The sequence below is a fragment of the Rattus norvegicus genome, chromosome 15 (assembly GCF_021556685.1).
Source record: "Rattus norvegicus strain SHRSP/BbbUtx chromosome 15, alternate assembly SHRSP_T2T, whole genome shotgun sequence".
Taxonomy (NCBI): Eukaryota; Metazoa; Chordata; class Mammalia; order Rodentia; family Muridae; genus Rattus; species Rattus norvegicus.
The window spans coordinates 56,617,037-56,641,549 of record NC_141548.1 but is presented as its reverse complement, the minus strand read 5'-3'; the positions used below and the strand labels follow the sequence as shown (position 1 = coordinate 56,641,549).

The 24,513-nt window shown below is 45.1% G+C and overlaps 1 protein-coding gene across 2 annotated transcripts in view; it reads right to left on the bottom strand.

Annotated features, from left to right (window-relative positions):
• Siah3 (siah E3 ubiquitin protein ligase family member 3) overlaps positions 1-16,792 on the bottom strand; it is a 67,422-nt gene extending 50,630 nt beyond the window's left edge. The window contains exon 1 of one of the 2 annotated variants that reach the window (XM_087586611.1): positions 16,528-16,792. In XM_087586611.1, the coding sequence (XP_087442737.1) occupies positions 16,528-16,662 (135 nt within the window). In that variant the 5' untranslated portion in view covers positions 16,663-16,792. 2 annotated transcript variants of the gene reach the window in all.
• Positions 16,793-24,513: the final 7,721 nt, after the last annotated feature.

The following is a 24,513-nucleotide window of genomic DNA, read 5'->3' as shown; positions in this document are numbered from 1 at the left end:
CACCACGGGGGTTGGCAAGGTGAGTGCTGCCATCCAGCTGGATTTTGCAGACAGGAAGGTGTCTGGTGAAGGTCAGGTCTTAGTAGAGCAGGGAGGGTCTGACTCCAGGCCCTGAATGGGCTCCTCTCCCAGCAAGCAGATGACTCACTTTGGCCCTGTTGACTCAAAGCTGCCCAGAGCCTCTGGTAAGAACTCAGCCAAGCTTGCAACAATCAATCAAGAGTTTTCCTGAGGCTGCTGCATGAGCTCTCACTAGTCTTCCCAAAAAACTCTCCCCCTAAAAAAATCCATCCCCCACCTCCCACAAAAACTACTCTCTGAGTCCCATTCAGCCTGGCAAAGCCCATTTCCGTCATGATATTCAAATTGGAAACCTTTCAGTTCTTGTTAGTTTGGTTGCAGCAGTCATTACTACCTAAACAATTAATCCCTGAATGCCAATTTCGTACAAGAATTATCCTGGACTCAACCGCGTATTTTCTCAGCAATGAGGCTGAAGCAATTATTCCAGGCTTTTGTAAGCAAACCTGCTGTGCTTGGCACTTTGCATGAGTTCATCGCTGCTGGCTTCTCTGCTCTGTGTAACAGTGAAGGCTGACATCAGCGGTGGGAAGCGGCTTTACTGTTCATCCACCCCTGGCCTTGAACCTACCACTCACTACCACTTCACGTCATAGCATGCTCCAGGGGACAAGCTCACCTGCTCAGGTGATTTTTACCTTTCTTTTATTGGCGGGGAGGGATAGGATGGGTCATTTGAGGATGACCTTGAGTTTGTGATTCTCCTGTCTTCACCTCCAACATACTCAACATACTGGAACTGCAGGTCTATATGAGGCTATACCTCTTTTTTTTTTTTTTTTTTTTTTTTTTTTTTTTTTTTTTTTTTTTTTTTTGGTGGTGGTGGTGCTGGGACTTGAACCCAGGGATTTGCACATAGCAGGCAACTATTCTACTGGCTGAGGCACATCTCAAGTCCCTCATATCTGCCACCTCTTGCCTTCTTCTTGTAGCCACTAGCTTCTGTTTATTAACACTAGGTCCATTTGCTAAGAGCCCACCCTGTGCTAGTCATTTTGTTTACACTACAAGCTCAGGCTATGGGCCCTGGGGATTCATCATCTGAGAAGGACACAGCCACAGCAATGAAGCGCGGGATGAAGCCTGAGTACTGGGCTTTGAAGCTCTCCTGGGCCCAAGACAAAGTAGTGCCTGATCCTCCTCTGAGACAGGATGGTCAGGAAAGCCTTCGCTGAAGGAGGCAGGACTGGGTCTTGGAAAGTCCACTGTTGGCTCTAATCTCTGGCTATGGCCCTGCCCTCTACCATTGGACGTCCCCAGTTCTCTGAGGTACTCGCTGGTGCCCACTCTGCAGACACCACAATCTGTTCATATGGACCCAGTCCTCAGACCTCAGAGACTATGTTGCCACATCTGCCATCTTGACTCTGTGAGATTAGTGGTAACTATGCAGACTCCTGCGCCAGCTCCAGACAGGGGGAAGAGCAGGTTTCAGAGCCTGCTGGGCTGTCCAGTATGAAGTTTGTCCAATGTGAAGTCAGACACATCCGTCTGGACTTGTGTCCGTTGGCCTACTACAACAATGTCTATCTCAAATTTTCCCAGCTCCGTGGAGGGAAATTATCTTCCTAGTTTCCAGTTTTTACTCTGGGAGTTCTTAGGGAGATGTGCAGAGGAATACACAAAGAAACCAATCTTATTAATTCTTCAACAAGATAACGAAATAAGCCAGACACGGGGTGGGAGCACATACCAGTAATCCCAGAACTTGGGAGGCAGAATCAGGAGGATAGCTGTAAGTTTGAGGCAAGTCTGGGCTACATAGAGAATTTTGGCTCAGCTAGGGATACGTAGCGAGACAGTCTCAGCTGCCTGATATATCTGATATATGTATATAACAATCAAACAAAACTCAAAGGCTCTAACAGACACATCTGGGGATGATGGGTTAACTTAACAGACATTGCTGCATTGAAAATTTGCAGCTTCCTTAGGGATATGGTTTACTTCCTTCCGTAATTTGAAACTTTCAGTCCCAGAAATTCTTCCTGAGGTTACTAATTGAATAAGGGAAGATATTTCCCTGACAATTCTTTATTTGACATGGGAGAAGAATGTGAAAGAGAAATTTTTCATAAGCATGCCTATGTACCAGGTACTGAGTAGGTACTTGCTAGGTTCAGTGATATATAATCACCTCATCTGCCCTTGTTACCCTCATATTCTGTGTCTCACTACAAATGAAGGAACCAAAATTCGGGGTGAGTAAGTAACTTGCCATAGTTAGGAACATCAGAACTAAACCTGAAGTCACATTTGAGTCAAAGGTATATGTTCTAGTTTTATTTCAGTTTCTGTGATAAAATACCCTGACCAAAAAACAACTTAGAAGGGGCAGACTTCAGCTTATGATTTCAGTTTATAGGTCAGTGGAGAATTCAAGGTAGGACCACCCCCCTCCCAACAGCTAATCATATCACATCCACGCTCAAAAGCAGAAAAGAAATTAATGCATACATACTTGCTTGCTTGTGCTCTACTCTTAAACAGTTCAAGACATCCTGCATAGGGAATGATGCCACCCATAGTGGGCTGGGTCTTCCCACATAAGTTACTACAATTAAGACAATCTCCACATCAGGTCCATAGGCCAAACCAATTTGCCACTGAGAGTCTCTTCCCATGTGATTCTAGATTGTGTCAAGTTGACAATTTAAGCTACCCATCTACAGTGTTTGATCTTTTCAACATATATTTGGATTTTTCCTACTAAATCTCTGTCACCTTTAATAAAATGGATTAAGTTGTACAATCAGCCTATTTGTCCTTTCCATCCATTCTCATCTCATTTCTCCTATCACTCCACCATTTGGTGCAAATTACCTCAAATTTAAACTGATTGGTTTTGGGGTTTTTGAAGCTAGCTCTCATGCGGAGGTCAGGCTGGCTTCTAACTCACTATGTAGCCAAAACTGTCACTGAGTTTCTGATATCCGTGTCTCTGTCTCACAAGCAGGATGGGAGGTGTGCACCACCATATCTAGCTTTCAATTTTCTTTTAAATAGAGGCAGTGTCTAAAGTCCAACAGCAAATCTCCAGCTCGGGTCAGCAAGGTTGCCTTGGAGGGTTGCAAAGAACAAGTGTCACCCCTGTCACTTGACAGATGGAGAGACCAAGGCTGAGTGCTCAGACCCCTCTGGGGAGCAAGGAGGAGAGCTGGTTCGGCTTTACCCTTGTACTCTAGGTGGACTTTCTTCACCAGGTATGCTCAGGAGCTGGGGAAATGCCCCTACTAAATTGGCCTGTGGGTCAGGCTGTGGGACATTTTTTTCATTAATGTAGGAGGGCGTAGTCCATGTGGGTGGTGCTACCCTGGGGTAGGTGGTTTTGGGTTCTATGAGAAAGCAGACTGAGAAAGCTATGGGGAGCAAGCCAGTATGCAGCACCCATCCATGGCCTTGCTTCAGCTCCTGCCTCCAGGTTCCTGCCTTAAGTGACTGCTCAGACTTCCCTTAATGAGTGACAAGATGTAAAATGAAATACGATTTATCTCCAAAAGTTGCTTTTGGTCAAGGTGATTTCTCATGGCAATCAAATCCGCACCAAAGAGATGAGGCATAGAGTTGGGGCTTTATTCTGGGATATTTTAAATCTACATGAGACTATTTTATAACAAATGTAAATTATATTCTGTAGGCCCATTTGTCTAAGGACATTTTATCCTTAGGCACAGTGTTTTAACCAATTGTAACCGATTGTACCAAAACACTTTAGTAAGATATTAAATACTTAAATAATCACTAAAATTAATGTATAACTTCACATTCTATATACAAACACCATGAAGAGTATACTGAATGATTGTAAGTTTTTGACCTTGAGAAGCATAGTAATTTTAAACTTATTATTGTTAATTTATTTGTGTTCGTGTGTGTTTTACATACATGTATGTATATACATATATAGGAAATCTCCATTGTGTCTTCTAGCTAGTTAATTATTTTTTTCGCCCTCCCCCAGCTAGTTAATTATAAACTGGACACTAAGGATGCTTTTCTGTAGGTGCCTAAGAAACACCCTTATAAGAGAGTTCCCTTGTAGAAATATGCAGGAAAACAAATATTGCTTATAATTATGTAATAAAACTCATTATAGTAGGCCTATGTGATACAGATTTCCAATCACCATAGTTTATTTTCCATCTGAAAGGTAAAATTCATTGATTTTGCCATTTTTCAGAAGTTTTGGTGAGAAAGTCATTATTTCTGTTTCACTAGAGCCAACTCAGATGTTGCTGTGTAAACACTGTCAGCAGTGAGTATTTATTTTCTATTATGTGTTTTCCCGGGCAAAACGGAGAGGCACTTCTTATCTCCCTCCCTGTTCCATGCAAAGACCTCTGTTGTGTGACAGACTGGGAGCCAGGGAAGGAGGCACCTTTGAAGTAGACTTCCAAAGGAAGGGATGGTCCAGGATGGCAGGTTATGTGACACTGTCTCCTGTCATTCTTGGGTTTTATTGTCTTAGGGAGATGCTAATGCAGGGCTTTATGTAGAACAGAAACTCTACCACATCCCAAAAGCTCATCCCGGAGTACAAAGGTGGCCCCCACCTTTGATACAGTGCTTCAGAATGTTGGTAGAAGGAGGCAGTAACCAGCAGTCTGTGATCCTAAGGCTAGTACACCACCAGGAACATCACTGCGTCTGGGTCCTGGATCTGTTCAGGAAGTCTGGAATGACCAAACACGTTTCATGACAATTATACATGTCATACTCTTCGTTTTCAACATTCATGCGCGTGTCATGGTTTCTTAGTTACTTTTCTATTTCTATACTAAGATACCATGATGTAGGCAACTTACGAAAGAAACAATTTTTTTGTTACCCACAGTTTCAGCAGGCGAGTCCATGACCATTGTGGTTGGAAGCATGGCACCAGGCAGGCAGGCAGGCGTGGCCCTGGAGCAGTATGTGAGAGCTTACATGCTGATTCATAAGTAGGAGGCAGGGAAAGAGAGAGATGCTGGAAATGAGGATGACTTGGGCTTTTTGCTACCTCAAATCCCACCCTTAGTGACACAGCTCATTCAATGAGGACACACCCCCAAATCCTTTCCAAACAGTTCTTCCAACTGGGGGCTAAGTATTCAAACACATAAGCCTCTGGAGGCCAGTCTCATTCAAACTTCAAGTGGCATCTTCTAGAGGCTGCATGATGTGTGATATTGTACAATACATCAGATTATTAATGTGTGTTTGTTTCTACATTAACATTATAAACAATATTTGCTTCTCTGTGTAAGGGACCTCTCTTCTATGGGCATTCCTCAATGTAACTACAGAAAAGTAAGGGCTCCTGTGTAATTTCCAGTTTATAATTAACTGGAAGGCACAATGTAGATTGTGTGTGTGTGTGTGTGTGTGTGTGTGTGTGTGTGTGTAAAACACATCCCAGTGAGAGGTTCCAGTAGAGAACTGCCGCCAGCCATAAGCTTCACTTTTTTCTAACAGAAAGCTTTTGCTAATGTGAATAATACTCTCAAAAGCTTTCTAAAAGGAACCCATCTAGCTGATAAAACTTTTTATTTGGAAGTTTAAAAGTTGTAAAGGTTTATCAGTGCACAGGTTACGTAGCCCAAGTTGACACTGGAAAGCAGACATCAGCAAGAGAAGGACCTTCACATGGACAAACATCGTAGGAGAGGAATAGAATTTGAGCTACACCATCGACCTGTGTCTTGTGGATGTTAGTCTGGTTATATAGGTGACAATCTAACCTTCCACATTCTTATTCTCTGGTTAAATTGCTAAGCTCATTGGGCTGGTGAGACCCATCACCAGGCTCATCAGGTTAAGGCATTTCCCCAGACAAGATTGATGACCTGAATTCAATTCTCAGATCCCTCAAAAGCCAAACGCACTGGTGAGCATCTGTAACCCCAGCACTCCTGTGGCCCCATGGGAGATAGAGACGAAAATAACCCAGAAGTTCACCTGTCAGCTAGCCTGGAGTACACAGGTAGCAGAAACAATGAGAGAGACCCTGCCTCAAACCAATTCTATTCCTAAATGAAAATGCACTTTAGATGGGGTGAAAACGGGGAACACTTTGAGGAATAGCTATGCTGAGGGAAGATCCTCCCAGCCTCTGTTTTATCTTTGATGGTTAGCTTATTAACTTGACACAACTTTGAATGACCTGAGATGAGAGTCCCCAATAAGAAATGTCTACAGGTGGTTGGCGTATCTCTAGGGGTTGTCTTTGATTCATTGGTGTTGTGGGCGAGACCATTCCCTAGACAGGGTGTTCTTGAACGATATAGAAATGGAGAGACTGAACTCAGAACAAGCGAACAATGCATTTGTCTACATTTGTTCCTTCTCTGTTCTTGGATGAACGGGGAAGAGCTGCTCCAACTGAATTCCGGCCTTGACCTCCCCAGGACCATGGGCCTGGAATCATAAACCAAACAAGCCCTTTCAAGCTTAAGTTGTTCTTTGTCAAAGTGTTTTATCACAGCCACACAAATGGTACTGGAACCATCTCCTAATTATAAAGTAATTGCATTGACGCTCTTGACCTTGCTTGCTGCTTTGGTATTTAAGAACTGAGATGACTAACATTTATATAAATACAGATCATTCGACAGAACAATCTTGCTAATTTACAACTTATTAGGACTCTAATATAGATATTTAAAAAGTCATATGAGAATTCACTGATTCTTTTATTTTTATTTATACATTCGTATTTATCTTTTGAGCTAGGATCTTGCTCTGTAGCTCAGGCTGGCCTGAAAGCCACTAGGGTAGTCCACTTTGGTCTTAAACTCATGGTAATTCTCCTGTCTCAACTTCCTAAGTGTTGGGATTACAGGTATGAGCCATCAAACCTAGCAATTAACTGGTATTTGAGAAAATAAGTATTTTTCTCCAAGTGGTCTTTTGGAAAAGGTGCACTGAATGTCACTTCCAGACGCAGTTATGTTCATAGCTTGTGATTATTTTTAAATTGTCTGTTGAGAGGGACTTAAATCATGCTCAATCCAAAAGCCTGGTGATTGGCTTCTCCTCCCTCGCGCTCGCACGTGTTCACTCCTAACTATCATCTCTCGGTGAAATTTGTACCGAGTCTCTCAAAAATCAATACCATGTAAGTTTTCTGAACGGCTCGGCCATTTGCTTGAGTCTGGATGATTACAGCACTCTGCAGACCTGTGCCTGCCGGTGTGAGGGCCTCGGCTAACAGTCTTGGGAGAGAGGGGCTGTTGTCAGGGAAAGCAGAGGTGAGCTCTGAGATCCTTGCTATTTTTCAATGAAGTTTCTGATGGGGCTCACCCTGCGAGAGGCATCGTGTTTGGGCAATCCTCTTCCCATTGGCTAACCAAGTCTGTGTATTAGTCAGAGACTCCAAGTAGAGTGGCAGAATAGCAGGTGACATAGTTTTCCTTTCAACTTCAATACTCTCTGGTTTTAGAAATAATTTGTGGTGTGACCTCATGCAGAGAAGGCTGAAATATGGGTGTTGTACACATACATTCGAATTTTAGCATCCACTCCCATGTATGAAAGACTACGCAATCCCCTTCTTTGAGTTAAGAAACTGCAGACCTAGCTGCATCCCCTAGAATCATCACTGTGAATCCACATTCCCGTAATTTTACACGTACATCTACCTGCTTCTCCTGCTTGCTGGGAGGACAGGAATTCAGTACCAATTTTCTGAGCTCTCTTACAAAGAATATCAATAAGATATACACAACCCCTTTGGTTAATTGTCTTTAAAGGGTTACAAGCACTTCCCCTCCCCCCTTTTTTTGTTGTTAAAAGCAATTCAGAAACTCTGTAGCATGGTCCTTAGTACTTAGTATGTGCTCAATAAATGTAGTTTAATTTTTTAAAAATCCACAATCTAAAATCTATACGCACAGGCTTCCCCAACAACAGAAGCCAAGATAAGGACTCTGAGGCAATAGTTGACTTGGGGGAGTTTGTAGCAAGCAGAGGAAGGGAGCAAAGTTAATGCAATCTGCAGGTGTCTAGCCCCACCTGTAGCCTTGAGAGACACAGAGAAAACCTCCCAGGATTGCCCAGCAGGGGCTAGAGTATCATACCCGTGTTTATATACATGAGGATGAACGAAACCAGCTCTCAGCTCGATATTCTACACACACACACACACACACACACACACACACACACACACACACACACGCATGCATGCAGAGTGTGTGTGTGTATTCAATATTAGTTCTTGGCAAGTAGCCTGGGTTGTAAGCTATGACACGGAACCATGTCAAGAAGTGTCAAAAGGCATGGGATTTTAATCAAAGAAAGAGAGAGCTTACTCACCAAGAACTCACCCATATTGGGTCAGCACCTTAACCTTTCTGCTTTGATATTATATAAGGTGAAGTGTGATAATTATACACCCCTTCCTAGAGACAGCTAAATCTCAGTTCTGCACTAAACAGTTCTGCACACAGCTGGCCTTGAGTACATGGTAGTTTTTTTGTGACTATTATTGTCATGACATATTAACCTTAGTATGTACAAGACAATGGAAAACTACTGTGTGCGTTTCAGGATATGTGGCCTGGCTCAGCCTGTAATATGTCACATGAGTACCTAACTTAGGCAAAGGGAACTGAGCTTCTGAGTGGCTACTTGCTTAGGACTCTTTGGCACACCTTGGCCGTGTCCTTTGGCATACTTTGAGGAGCCATGATGTCTGGGTACTAAGCCGGGAGGTAGTAGGGTTAGCTGGTCGGCCTGCTGTAAAACCTATTTTGTACTGGTTTGGGTTCTGTCTCTGTGGGACCTTCCAGGTAAGATAATCTTGTCCTTTCGTCTACAAATATTGGCTTTTTTTTTTTTTTGGTTCTTTTTTTTTTTTTTTTTTTTCGGAGCTGGGGACCGAACCCAGGGCCTTGCGCTTCCTAGGTAAGCGCTCTACCACTGAGCTAAATCCCCAGCCCCCAAATATTGGCTTTTGATGATGCCCCACATTGTACCCTCTCCTGCTTTGTTGGGGGGGGGGGAGGCCTACCCCTCCCATTTTACAACTCTCTTCTTGATGGAATTCTGATGCCAGGGCTAGTGGAGATAGCCTGGCAGCACAGCGCACATTCCTCTTTATGGGTTCCTGATTTAACAATACTTCAATGGACCCAGAAATTATATTAAGAGATACAATATCTTTTAAAAGTATAACTGACATTGCCACTTAGACCATAATTCTAAATTATCCACAAAAAGAGGAAGAAAGGAAGGAAGGAAGGAAGGAAGGGAGGGAGGGAAGAAGGGAGGGAGGGAGGGAGGGAGGGAGGGAGAGAGAGAGAGAGAGAGAGAGAGAGAGAGAGAGAGAGAGAGAGAGAGCGCTTTCATTCTGGGCTCATGGCCAAAGTGAAAATGTAGCCTTTGGTAACAGAACTTGATCTGTCCCGCTATTTGACCAACTGAAGTGGTGGCTGCTTGGCTCTAGTGACTTCCTATGAACCCTCACTGTGCCTGAGTCATGTGTCCGCATCAGCAATTTGGGTATAAGGAACAGTTTTCTTGATGCCCCATGGTGGCCCCACTGGCAACGTCCTGAGAGCTAAGCTCCTCTAGGACCTTCCTGCACTGAAGTGCCCATTCCCATGGTATTGCCTCAGGCAGAGTCAGAACAAAGAGCAGGAGTATGTCAGACCTGTGCCTACTGCAGCTCCACCAGCTGTGACCTTGGACTAGATGCCTGATCTTCTTTTTAAAAGAATTATTTATTTACTTTATATATGTGAGTACACTGTAGACACTCCAGAAGAGGGCATCGGATCCCATGACAGATGGTTGTGAGCCACCATGTGGCTGCTGGGAATTGAACTCAGGACCCCTGGCGGGACAGTCAATGCTCTTAACCACTGAGCCATCTCTCCAGCCCCTAGATGCTTGCTCTTGGAGCCTCATGGGTTAGACTTGAATTGGAACGTTGTTCTAATCCTCCTCCCTTAAAGAGCATGCTTTGGAACACTGTCCCTCAGTTGCCCTAGCTTTGCTGTTGTAATTTCCTGTCTGTGACAGATCATCATGGTCAAGGCAACACTGAAGGAGAAGTTTGTTTGAGGCTTACTGTTCCACAGGGTTAGAGTCCATGATGGTGGAACCGAGGTAGCAGGTGGTGGGCAGCAGGAGCAGAAGCCAAGAGCTCACATCGGGAGCCATAAAGGGGAGACCCAGAGAGCACTGGGCGTGACTCAAGTCTTTTGAAACCTCATAGTCCATCCCAGGGACATTCCCCCTCCAGTTAGGTCACACCTAATTCTTCCCAAACGGCCAACAACTGAGGCTCAAGTATTCAGAGGGCTGAGAATTCTGGGAGACATCTCTTTCAAACTACCATGCTTTCTAACATTGAATTTGAGGGGTTGGTTTACCCATCCGAGTTTAACTCGAGGACTGGGTTGTGTTTACATTGTGCCAAACGCTTCAGAATGTGATCCCAGCCCACCCTGGGATGAGCCATGGTATACCATTAATTTGTGAGAAGGGCATTTCTGATTCGCTCAACAGCACTGACAGCAGGCATGATCACCAATGGTAATGGTAGGGAAGTGAGCAATACTGTTACACACATACACACACACACACACACACACACACACACACACACACACACACCTTCGTTTTCACAAATAAAAAGAAACAAGGTTCACAAAGGTCAAAGATATCTATCACTCAAACTCAGGGGTCCCTAACCCCAAAATAATTAGTGCTGGAGGAGCCGGGAAAGTGCTGGAAATGGTAATGACTATGATTTGATCGTGGTGCACCATGTAACAAATTGAGTTATTGTCCTGGATCCAAGAAATGTATATAAACTTTGCACGTCCATTCAGAACTGGGAAGAGAGATGCTCAAGGAAAGTGGCCTTGGATCCACACAGTCAGCTCAGACACTACACTTCCTTCCCAGCTCTGCTATTGGTGGCTAGTGGCAGTCACCAGGAACCAGCATCAACTAGCAAAACTAGCACGGGGAGCCCCCCTCTGTGCTCCCACCTTCCTTGGCTGCATATGAACTGTAGCTTCCCTGCTTTGACATGCGAGCTCTTAACCATTCCTAGAGCTACAGAACCCATGTGGAGGCACATCTCCCCTCCCCAGGACATCTTGTCTATGACACTGTGTATCTGAACAGGTCACTGCACTGCTTAGGGCAAGATGACTTTTTAAGTACAAAACACCGTCTTGGACAGTTGCTCCCTACCCTCTCTCCGTTTTAATTGCTAGGAAAGTAGTCTGTCTCGACTTGGGAAAAGTGCTCGAGTATCTCTGATCTTGCTGTGGGTTTCAGAGGGAGTCTAAGCTATCAGTTGTGTCATTTCCCCAGACAGTCCTTGTAGGTAGAGAGAGACTCGTTAGGGGAATTTCACAAAATGGGCCGGAGGATGCTGGGTAAATGCAGAATGGAGGGAGTCTGCACACCTCTGTCCACCTCTGTCCAGCTTCCTGCTTGTATTGACACAGAATCGCTAGCACGCGGCTAACTGAATTACTGCCCGGGGCCTTGGGCCGGCTGTTACACGGCTCAGGAGCCTCATTTGCAGTCACCATTAACCAGAAAAGCTGTGTAGCTTTTTGGTGCCCATGGCGTCATAGAATATTTGCAGAAACCAAGGGGCTGAGAGAGGCTAAGGAGCCTTTGGTTTAAAAGTGGGAGAGTGTGGACCTTAACCTTCCCTCCCCGCCCCCTCCTCCCCAACCTCTCAGTCCTAACACCCTTGAAAGAGCTCTAAACTGGGCTGGAAGAGAACCTGGGGAGATGTCAGAGACTGGGAACAGCGACCCTCTGATGTGGCCGTGCAGGGAAGAACTGGGTAACCCACATACCAGCTCTTCAGCAATCTTGTCACAAAGCTTTGAACTGCTTTAAAGTGGGCATTCGCGATGATCACTCCAAAGGCTGCCTGCCTCTCAATCTCCAAAACCACTCAGGTCTTCTGCTCTCTTTACACGCCCTGCTGTGCTGTCCCGAGGAGTTAAGCGAAGGCCCAGGGCAGTTTAGCATTTCCAAAGATCTCCACACAACAGAGGCAGAAGCCGTGTTGGACTTCGCCAGTCTCACACCTCACCTTCCCCCTCTTTCCTCCCCTCTCCCCTCTTTCTTCTCCTGGCCCCTCTTTTCTGCCCCTCCCCATTCTAATCTCCCTCTCACTCTAATCTCCTCTTCCTCATCTCCTGCCCCCTCCTCCCTTTCCCACCTCTTACAACCCTCTCTTCTCCCTCAGCACAGCGCTCAACATTCACCCACACAAGCTGCTCTCAGAACGAAAGGCACATAGATGCTGCAAGGAATGGACCTGGAACAACTCCAGTTTCAGATTTCGCATCTGCCAGGCACTTAAATTAAAACCACCACCACTGTGTGTGTGTGTGTGTGTGTGTGTGTGTGTGTGTGTGTGTGTGTGTGTGTGTGTTCTGTTTGTAAATCTAAGATTAATGGGTTATAAGAAGAATGGCAGGGATCTAGCTGAATGAAGACAGGGAAGTGGGGTACTAATCTTCTTCAGTCCAGTGCAGAGGAGGACACTGGGTGGCGCATTAGACAGGGCCTTTCGGAAGTTTGCCAGAAAGCATTTTGCTAGCATTTCTTTTTTAAAACTCATTTATCAAAGCCGTGGTTAAGAGGAGGAAGTCACCCAGCCACCTCAGCTCACTGTGGCCTTGGGAAGGGTTGAGGGCTAGGATCAGAGGGGCTCTGTTGAGCCTGCAGACCCTTTTCTGGAGAACCCTGGCTGCAGGAACTGGCTGGGACACTCTGCAAAGGATGTGTCTGCAGACAGGGCAGGGCTTCTGGTGGGTAGGCCAATGGGAGATGAACCAGGAGAGAAAGGCTGCTTTGTGTGGGGATGGGCAGCATCTGGAGATGGTAGCCTGAAAGCTGGCCACCTCAGAAGCACTCTCCATGAGGTGGAGAGTAAATGGGAGCAGGGAGTGAGCACCATCTGAAATCCTGATCTAGGCAAAGTGTTACAAGTACAGATAGACAAAAACAGACATAGAGGAATCCAAGGAGTGAGTCTGGCGCTCCCATTTCTAAGCAGGCATTTAAAGCCCAGTGTTTCAGGTCAGCTGGCTGTACATTCTGTAGGACCCTTTAGAATGGATTTATGGGTATGACAGCTTTAGCCACAGTATCTGCAATCCCTGGAAGGCTCCGTTTTCCATCTACAAGGAAAGGCATCAGCTTAAAGGATTCTTGGGTTAGCGAGACTGCTAATGAGGGTGACCTGTAGAAGCTGCGTGGTGTTCTCTGTGCAGCTGGTGAATTATAACTCAGCACTTGCTTGCGGTCCTGAGATGCTGTTAGGATTCTCAGGAAAGAGCAGATCTGTTTCCCAACAGTCTTCACAGCGGCCTTTGTAGCTCCAGGCAGCCCAGGAGAGTAAGGTTATGCTCCATAGCCACATAGGACATAGCAGGTCACCACTTCATGTCCCAGCCAGTCTTAAAGTGCGGGGATGCACCACAGATCAATAGCTATTCTGGGTTAACATTGCCACAGCTTTTTTTCCTCCAAAAAAGGAATCCCCTCCCCCAATAGATCACAGCTTATTATAGCAAAGACTTTTTGGGGGTAGGGAGTGGTCTATTTATGGAACATTTAGGGAGAGAACTCTTTGAATTTGTGTGCACATTTTAGCTTAATCAGCAGGGCAATGGTGCTTTTATTTTTAAGGTCTGCTAGCTTCAGGTTGAAAGGTGGGTCTGCTGACCTTCTGTCACCTGGGTGCTGGAGCTGAGCTGACAGAGACCCCCAGAGCAGTTTGGCTGCTGGGTAGGTCCCTCTGCCAGCAGTGGCCCTCCAAGTCCTGTGTATGGGACCCAAATACTGTGGCTTACAACACTATGCTTACTTACAGTGAGACTCTGATGAGCTAAGTTCCTAAGGGGGTGTTAATGGAAAATGAAAAGCCAAATGATCGCACGTGTACACACACACACACACACACACACACACACACTACACCATGAACAATCACTCCTTAAAAGCAAATGACATGTTTTTCTGTTCCTGATTATGGGAGCATAAGTTATCTTAAAGCTTTAAGTGACACTCTTTGAGAAGCCTATAAATTACATGCAGGGTGTGTGTGTGTGTGTGTGTGTGTATGTGTGTGCATGTGTTTGTGTGTGTATGTGTGTATGTGTGTGTATATGTTTGTGTATGTGTGTGCATGTGTTTGTGTGTGTATGTGTGTGCATGTTTGTGTATATGTGTATGTATGTGTGTATGTGTATGTATGTGTATATGTGTATGTGTGCATGTGCGTGCATATGTTTGTTTATATATGCATGTGTGTTTGTGTATGTGTGTGCATGTATTTGTGTGTATATGTATGTATGTATGTATGTGTGTGTGTATATGTGTGTGCATTTATGTGTGTGTGTATTTAGAGGAGAGACTGTTACAAACACATTTATTCATTCCCCTCACCCCATATTATCTCTTGGCAGCTTCAGAAAACTATGGAGAAGGCAGGACAGATATTTCTAGGTTTGTCTTCAAGATGAGGAAGGGAAGGCTGAGAAAGGTTGAGTCATTCAGTTACACTGTTGTCCAAGGTAACTCAAAGCTTTTTACCCTGACCCTGGGCCCCTGCATTGGGGCAACAAGACTGTTGTGGTCAATAAGCAGTCATCACTACAGAACATACACAAGCGATTCCCCTTGCTGTCCCGCAGGACCCGAGCGCCCTCCCTTCCCCATCCTTGGGCAGTCAGTGAGCCATATAAATTCAAACTTTACAGCTGTTATGTCACATAATTTCAAAAGGTATTAAAATGCAAAACAGGAGTAAACAATATTTCTTGCCGCAGGGAAGTAACTAATAGGAGTTGACAAAATAATGGGATGGAGTAAGGTCTCCAAAGTGGCCCTGGAATGGAATTCAAGAGTATTTTTAATATGGTTACTGTGTACTTGTTCTGCCAAGGATGGCTGGAGGAGAATCCTCATTTATAAAACCAAGCCATAAAAACAAAACAAAACAAAACAAAAAAAAAGAAAACAGAAGAGGAAAGAGACGAATGAGCGAGCATAAGACAGGGAGAGCACACACGGACGCTTCGGCGAGATTCGAGGATTTGTCACAGCCTGGGTACCACTGGAAAGCAAGTTGGGTTCTCAGTATAGTCCACATTCCCTCCATCACGTTGCCCCTGGAATATGACCTCAGAGGCTCCAGATAGCTGTCAGTTTAAAGACTTCCAGGAATGGAGGTGGGAACACTTGTAAACACCAGTCTTCAGCAAGAGGGCTGAGGACCATCCATCGGACCATGAGAGTTTATCCTACAGCATTAACCCACTACAAGCGTCGCTCAACACCGCTGAACCACAGGGGTCAGAATCACAGCCTCAGTCTCCTAGACAGTCCCACACTCAGTTGCAGACACAGCCCCTCCCCCTGTCGTCAGTGCGCCGTACAGTGAAGGTAGGCAAGCCGCTGTCTAATGACTCCTGTGTTGTAGTTGATTTTCAGACAATTCCACCTTTGGGGAGTTTAGCTGTACTGTCCCAGCATGCTCTTTCCCCATTCCTCATCTTCCCCACATCCCTAGGCAGTGTCTCTTCATTAATTTCTTCATCTGCACCATGACATGTAGAGGTCCTTCTAGCCCTGCATTTTGCCTTAGAACATTGACATAAAAGGGTGAACAGGGAGAAGGCAGCACCAAGCGAGCAGGTGAGGCAGCCACACTGGCAGCTCAGGAGCCAGCCGCCTGCAGGCTCCAGGCAGCCGCAGCAGCTCCTAGCTGGTTTCATTACACAATTGAAGAGAAGCCCTCCTCTGACTGCTCTCCTCAGTGGAGGCTCACATCTAGTTGGCAGGAGGGAAAGGAGCTAAACTCCTCCCAGCAGCAACACACAGCGCTCTCTCTCTCTCTCTCTCTCTCTCTCTCTCTCTCTCTCTCTCTCTCTCTCTCTCTCTCACACACACACACACACACACACACACTTTGACACAGTTTGAGGACAAGGGCAAACTCTTGCAGAAACGGCCCCTTGCCAACTCCCGGGTCCTGTATTAAAGCGCCCCAGTCCTGCATGGCCAAATCCTTGCACTGACCAGCGGAACAGACAGCAATTTCGGTAACTTTTCAGATTTCTTTTTCCTCCTCGGCACTGGCCCATAAATGCTTGGGAGGGAGGTAAGGACACCTTTTCCCTACTCTTCCCTTCACCCTCCCTTCTACCCCTCCCCCTGTTTCCCTCCCCCCTCCCCGCCCCCCGGAGGACCGTGTGCGGAAGCCACTACATGCCCACTCTTCTGTTGCTTGCCAGTCCAGAAAACACCACACAGTCACCAAGCTACCCAGAGAGCGAGAATGAGGCAAGCATCCCCCAGCCCGGGGTCCTAGCACTAGCAAACTATTTGCATGAGCTCCTGATAGAAGTCTCCTGAGAAAGGGCTGGAGGCCCCGTGGGGATGGCAGAAAGCTGAGGGGAAGTGACTCACCTTTAGATTGTTGGTGGGGTTGACCACACAGACAAGTTGCCCAGCAGCAGAGAAAACCCGTTTAGCCTTGTAGTGCTGAAACCGGAGGTGAATGAGATCCAACACAGCCCCAAAGCACTGTGTAAAGAAAAGCATCACAACTTTTGGGGGGTCGTTGGCACAGGAAGGCAGCGGAGGAAGCTGTAAGTCCTTGGGCTCTGAATGGAGCACAGCCTCGGAGACACTCCGCTCCAGCCCGGCTTAGCGCGCCTTCATATTCATCATCAAAATAAGACGGTTAGAATCTTGCAGCAGCGAGGCAGCCAATCAAAAGGACAGAAATGTTATCCTTGAGGTTCAGAGACAGCCAATAACAAATACCTCCCCTACTGAAACTCCCTGATGAATTGAGCCTGGCGGAGAATGTATTATTGAACATTACCATAGATCAGCACACTGCATTTATCTTGTGATTACAGCCAGCCACACATAATGCTGGGGAGATAGGCTGACAAAATTGATTGCTTAATGTGTCTCCATTTATTAATTGACTTAATTTAACACGAGAGCCTTTCTTAGTGCCCTGAACAAAACCCCCATCCAAAAAAAAAAAAAAGGAAAAAAATTGTAAAACATTTACACCTCCAAACAGGCAAGCATTGTGCTCCAACAGGCAGATGGGGTCGGCAGCTTGTGGCTCTACTCACGGAGCTGCTGGGAGAAAATCAAATACTACAAGACACTGATTCAAGATAAGAATTTGGCAGCCGCAGAAATGTGTGTCTTTCAGTCTTATGCTCTGACTCTCTGCAGTTTGGATTGTAGCCCCTTGATAAATCACTCACCGTTCTTTATGCAAAAAAGAAAAAACATCCGACAAATGAATTTGGAATTGAGGAGGGACATGCATATAATTACATATATTTCAAAATACAGTAATCACTGAACTCTCTTTTATTAAAGCATAAGAATGCACAGAGCACGCTTCTAAAAATAATGAAATCCCTGATGCACGAACACACACGCGCGCGCGCACGCACACACACACACACACACACAGAGAGAGAGAGAGAGAGAGAGAGAGAGAGAGAGAGAGAGAGAGAGAGAGACCTACATGGGGAAGAAAGTGGCTGGTACATCAGCAGAATAATTACAGACGCAGAGATGCAGAGAACCTGCGCTTGTCGCTCATTTGCATATTCGTGGGCAGCAAATTGCTAATTAGCCAGTAGATTGTTGGAGACATTAGAATGGAGATTAAGGAATACACACAGCACAGCGCTTGTTTGTGTGAATACCAGCAGCAGGGCATTGTTGTGCTGGAGTAAGGAGAGACCCGTCCCCAGTCCAGTCACTAGCTGCCACAGAGCACTGCCAACCCCATGCCGAGGTGGGCGGTGAGACCACCCACCCGCTCCTGAGGACAGGTCCTGAGCAGTTCCTGAAAGGCTCTGGACTTGCTGGGAGTCAGTTCCATGGTTTGTTTCATCTCTACCACAAAAGCCCAAGAGCTGGGAGTGCTGAGTTTTAGTTCTTTGGCTGTTTCTACACTGAGTGGTGAGATAGACTGAGCTGCAGCCATTGGTCTGAGGCTGTGGCTCCTTCCTTGATCCTCACTGCACTTCCCCAGGGTAGCTACAAACACAGCCAGACAACACAAAACCGTAAAGTTGCTCGAAGCATCATGAGACTAAAAGCCAAACCAAACCAAAACACACGCCCAAAAACCCTCTATTGCACTGTTGTTGACAGCATGAACTCTGTACACGGCGACGTCCGTCTTGATGACAAAAAACTAGATGTGCTGGTGTCACAGGGCCTACGCTGCCACACTCTGACTCCAGGACACACAAGTCTGTGACCTGCTCAGGCACTTAGGGTAAGAACACGGTGAAATATGGCAGAAAAGAAGGTGCCCAGGTTTGGGAAAGCAAAGCGGAATCAGGGTTGATCTTAACTCGAGTTCTTAAACCAAATCAAATCTAGAGCAGTGGCTCCCAACCTTCCTAATGTTTTGAGCCTTTAACTCAGTTCCTCATGTTCCTCACTTCATGATGATCCCCCCCAACCATAAAATTATTTTTGTTGCTACTTCATAACTGCAATTGTGTGACTGTTATGAGTGGTAATGAATATCTGTGTTTTCCAAGGGTCTTAGGCCACCCCAGTGAAAAAGGGTCCTTTGACCCCCAAAGGGTCATGACCCACAGGTTGAAAACTGCTGATCTAAAAGCATCAGACAAAATAGGATGCTAATGTTTGCACTTTAAATGCACCTGCACAATATATGACAGTGTTTGAACCAAGTAATCACAAATCAATGCTATCTAAAACTAGGGTATGCATCCCTAGACCCACAGCTTGGGTCCTAGTTTGGTTTCTATTGCTGGGGTGAACACATGATCAAAAGCAACTTGAGGGAAGAGTTTATTTGGCTTACACTTTGGGGTCATAGTCCATCAATGAGAGAAGTCAGGGCAGGAACTCAAGGCAGGAACCTGGAAGCAGGAACTGAAGCAGGGGTCATGAAAAACACTGCTTACTGCGTGCTTTCTGTGACTTGCCTTCTATGGCTTGCTGAGGCTGCTTTCTTACAGAACCCAGACATCCTGTCCAGTGGTGGCACCGCCCACAGTGGGCTGAGCCCTTCCAAATCAATCACTAATGAAGAAAATGCGCCACAGACTTCCCTACAGAAAATCTGATAGAGGCAACCCCTCAATTAAGGTCCCCTCCTGCCAGATAATATTAGTTTCAGTCCTATTGGCAAAAACCAACCAGTGCAGGGTGTTCAAAAATACATAGTATACAGTCAGATTTTATAAATAAGTGCTATTAATCTACAAAATTAGAAGACACTTTCAAAAGTTTATATTGTTTGTAATAAATTTCCAGCAATTTAGCAGGATAACATTCCATGATTTTATTGTCTTTAGGGTGCTTTCTTGTTTTGTGGTGTGTGTGTGTGTGTGTGTGTGTGTGTGTGTGTGTGTGTGTATGTGTGGTGTGTATGTGTGTGTATGTATATGTGTGTGTGGTGTGTATGTGTGTGTGTATGTGTGTGTGGTGTATGTGTTTGTGTGGTATGTATGTGTGTGTGTATGGTGTACATCTATATGTGTGTGTGTATAGTGTACATCTATGTATGTGTGGTGTATGTGTGTGTGTGGTGTACATCTATGTGGGTGTGTATGTGTGTGTGTGGTGTACATCTATATGTGTGTGGTGTGATGTATGTGTGTGTGTGATGTGTGTGTTGTGTGTGTGTGTTTATGTGTGTGTGTGTGTGATATGCATGTGTGTGTATGGTGTGCATGTGTGTGTATGTGGTGTGTATGTGTGTGTGTGTGTGTGTGTGTATCTGCCTTGTCGGGTGTGTAGAAGTCAGATGACAACATGCAGGCTTGCAGGTGTCAACTTTCTCCTTCCAGTGTGAGGGGCCCAGGGAGATTGAACTCAGGTTGACAGGCTTTGGCACTGAGCCTCTTGACAGCCCCCTTTTTGGTGTTATGAGATGGGATCTCATATAGCCCAAGCTGGCCACAAATCTTCTATATGACCACTCCCGATGCATCCTGAGTGCTGGGATTACAGGTGTGCACCACTGTGCCCTGCTATATTTTTTTAAAAAATAAAATTGAGCATATATTTCCATGCACCAGTTCAAGTATGATTCAGACAGCATAAACTTCCACTTTTATATTCTTGGTTAAATGGAACTATTATTTCATTTACATTTATTTATTTACTTACTTACTTTTGTTTTACTTTTTCTATCCATACTAAAAGGAAGTCTATTGACAGGGGTGATTTTTGCCATTATTTATTAAGAGGTGAATTTTAAATAAAATGGCTGTGAGCAAGATAAAGACACCATCCTGCAGGATGAAGGCTAGCTGAGTACTTTGAGACATTAAAAACAAGAATGCTCCTTTTAGTTTGATTAAAGCCCATTTTAGAGCAGTTTTTGATTCAGGACAATGTTGTGGTTTGCCCTGGAGTTATCTGTATTTTGATGCTAAATTCCACTGCCCCTAAGACAGCTGCCCAGTCAGTACTCAGAAATCAGGTGACTTCACCAAAACCTCTCCATTGAATTTGTAAAATACAGGTGAGGGGCAGGTACAGGATAGAAGGAGGCCTGTCATTGGAGGAGAAGGAAGGATGGGTGGGAGGGAAGTTTGAAGGAAGAGGAGACTGGAACGAAAAGGAAGGGAGACCGGAGGGAGGAGGAGAAGCCGCGGCAGGACAATGGAGGCTGATGTAAAGATTCTGCTCTGTGTATTTACAGGTTGTTATCAATGTTCCTAAGGGATGGGTGGTACTGGGCTTTGTATGTTTAAGTGGGCAATTATATCTTATCAATTGGATCTAAGATTATTGTGTTGTGTGTTCTTTTATGTGAGGGTTTGAGTGTAGTAAGAAAGTGTGCGGCGACTGGAGACACTGGGCCACCACGGCGAGGTTGGGATGTGTTTCTGCCAAGATATCTAGCAGATATCTTGGGGCACTGTGGTGCTGGACCCAGCGAGGTAAAAGACAACAATACTTTTTTTTTATTTTTATATTTTTGCAACAACATGGCAAAGTTTAAGGGAAGGCATGAGCAATTCCCTACGCCTGTGCCCTCACATGTGGACAACTCCCACTCCACCCCCACCAGAAAGCGGAGTGCCTTTGTCACAACTATAAAACCCCATTCACACATACAGATATGGTGTATCGCTGACATTAGGATTCGTAGCATGTGGAGTACATGGGATTCTGCACACATGTATAATGACAGACCTGTCGCTGTAGATAGAGACATCTAGGAGAGTCACTCAGTTCTAAAATCCAAGGTCCCTTTGCTCATTTTCCTTCCTCCTTCCCAAGCTCCCCACACCACTGACCTGTTGGCTGTCACTATTGCCTTTTCCAGAATGTCCTGTCACTAGAACCATAGAAGATGTAGCCTTTGCAGAATGCCTTATGTCATTTAATAATATGCATTAAGATCTCTCTGTGTCTTCTCATGATGTGGTAACTCATTTATTTTCAGTGCTGAATAATGTTCCTTTTTCTGGACATACCACAGTTTAATCTGTTCACCAACTGGGGAGAATTTTTAAGGAAGATTTTGAGCAATTTTGGATTAAGATTCTATAGGCATCTGTTGCAGTTACCTTTCTGCTGCTACAATAAAACACCACGACCATAAGCAACTTAAGGAAGAAAGCATTTAATGTCTTTCTTTATTGTCATTTGTTTGTTTGTTTGGAGGAGGGGCTGCACATAATGCCACACAATGGGTGTTTGGTTCAGAGGACAACTTGCAGGAGTCAGTTCTCTCCTTGCACCACTATCTATTGATCCATCCATCCATACATACATACATACATCCACCCACCCACCTACATACCCACCCACCCACCCATACATCTGTCTGTCTGTCTGTCTGTCTGTCTATCCATCCATCCAGTACTGGCGATTGAAGTCAGGTTGTTAAACTTTGCAGCAGGTACTCACTGAGCCATCTTACCAGACCAAGGATGAAAGGCTTTACTTAAGCCTTCAGTTCCAGAGGGAGTGTGTCCTCATGGTAGGGAAGGCATAACATGGCAGGATGGCAGGACTGGAAGCTGGCTGACCACATCCCATTCATACACAAAACAGAGAGAAAGAGGTCTGAGCCCACAAAGCCCACCATCCCCTGTGACAGTCCTCCTCCTGCCAGGCTCTGCCATGATGCTGACACTTCTTCAGTGCCGTGGTAACTATGCTGTATTTTATATGTATCTTAGATCAGTAAGGAGCCAGAGCAAGAGTCCGACATTCTTAATTAACATGACCATGGTCCAAGTCCTTGATCTCTCTGATGTCTTCTAGAAATGAAGTTTGTTGTGTCATTCTAAACTCAAGACAACAGAGGTGAAATGACCGTGACCCACAGTGAGAACTTCCCAGCCCTGCTTTGTTCTCTCCAAAAGACATTTGTATAAACTAATACAGAACTCTGGGAAGGACATACAACACCAAAACACGGTGGAAAACTGTTTGCTATTACCTGCTATAGATAGAGAGATGGATGGATAGGCAGACAGACAGACAGATAGGTGAATGGGTCGGTGGGTGGGTGGGTGGGTAGGTGGATGGATGGATGGATAGATAGATGATAGATAGATAGATAGATAGATAGATAGATAGATAGAGACAGATCTCACAGGACCCAGAAATCTACTCCAGTCCCTACCAGAGATGTTAACCTGGCCTCTCCAAAAGATGTATAACAACACACTGAAATAATTCAAAACTGAAAACATTCTATCTACGAACAATAAAAAGAATATTTTACACAATTCCTCTCTAGTCAAATACTGCAAAGAAAATGAAAATAGAATAAACCATTAGTGCATAGACTACAGAAATTAACAAGAAAGGATCTCTGTGGTGCTTTGAATATGATTGACCCAGGAGTGGCACTATTAGGAGGTGTGGCCTTGTTTGGAGGAAGTGTATCACTGAAGGGGTGGACAATGTGACTCTCCTAACCATGTGGGAACCAGTCTTCTCCTAGCAGCATTCCGATGAAGATGTAGAACTCTGAGCTCCTCCTGCACCATGCTTGCCTGGATGCTGCCATGCTCCTGCCTTGATAATGGACTGAACTTTTTTATTTCTTTTTTTTTTGGAGCTGGGGACTGAACCCAGGGCCTTGCGCTTGCTAGGCAAGTGCTCTACTACTGAGCTAAATCCCCAACCCCTGGACTGAACTTCCGAACATATATATATATATGTTCATATGGAGGAAGGAGATCTACCCTGAGGTCATGCCTCCAGTGACTTACTTCCTCTAAGTCGGTCTGGCACCCTAAAGTGCCCAGCATTTTCCAAAGTGCAACCACCAGCTTGTCACCAAGTTGACAACATATGGACCTATGGGAGAAATTCCACCTTCAAACCCTAACATCCACCCTAGCAGGCTAGTGTGGTAAACACATCATTTCTCAGAAAGTTATCAGACTATGGTCAGTGCGCTTTCTGTATGAAAGATTTACATATCAATTATATGAAAGTAGCACATATGAGAGCGCTATTGAATTTTGGCGAAATGGCATAGATCATAAAGATGTTTAAGATCTACTGGAGGAGTCGCAAAGGTAAATACTGGTTTAAATGAAATACTAACTCTGCATGTCCACCTAACAAGTTGGTACTTAACAACTTGAAGGAAAGAGAAAACAAAATATTGGGGGTGTATTTGTAATAATTATGGTGAAGTATTTACATTCCTAATAAAGAGTTCAATACACACTTGAAAGACCACAGGTACATAGAAACAAGAGTGGGAGGAGAGAGGAAGGGAGGGAGGGAGGGAGGAAGGGAGGGAGGGGGAGAGAGAGAGAGAGAGAGAGAGAGAGAGAGAGAGAGAGAGAGAGAGAAAGAGAGAGAGAGAGCGCAGATAATGGATGGAGGGGACAGAAGAAGAAACAGGTAGTGACCAGTAGAAAGCCAAGTTAGTGGACAGCGAGCATGAGGGGCCAGCCCTCCCTGTATGCTCCCCTGGAAACACCAATTTCACATCTGCCACAGATGAAAATCACTCTATAGGAAGGCTCCAGAACTCCAATGTACATATTAAATAAATATTGCTTTTAAAAAAATATTTCTACCTATGTGTATGCGTATGGGTTAGTCTATGTCATCTGTGTTCAGGTGCCCAAAGAGGCCAGAAGAGGCTGTCCAAGCCCCTGTGGCTTGCAAGCTGCCTCACAGGGATTGGGTGCTGGGATCGTAACTCAGGCCCTCTGGAAGGAAGAACAGCGAGAACTCCTGACTGTTGTCACTTTGGTCCACTCTTGACTGTTGTCACTTTGGTCCACTCTTGACTGTTGTCACTTTGGTCCACTCTTGACTGTTGCCGCTCTGGTCCACCCTTGACTGTTATCGCTCTAGTCCCGTGTGCAGTTTTTGATACCTTAATTATCTGCCAGTAAAGCAATTTTTGGGAAAAAAATAGGAGTTAAT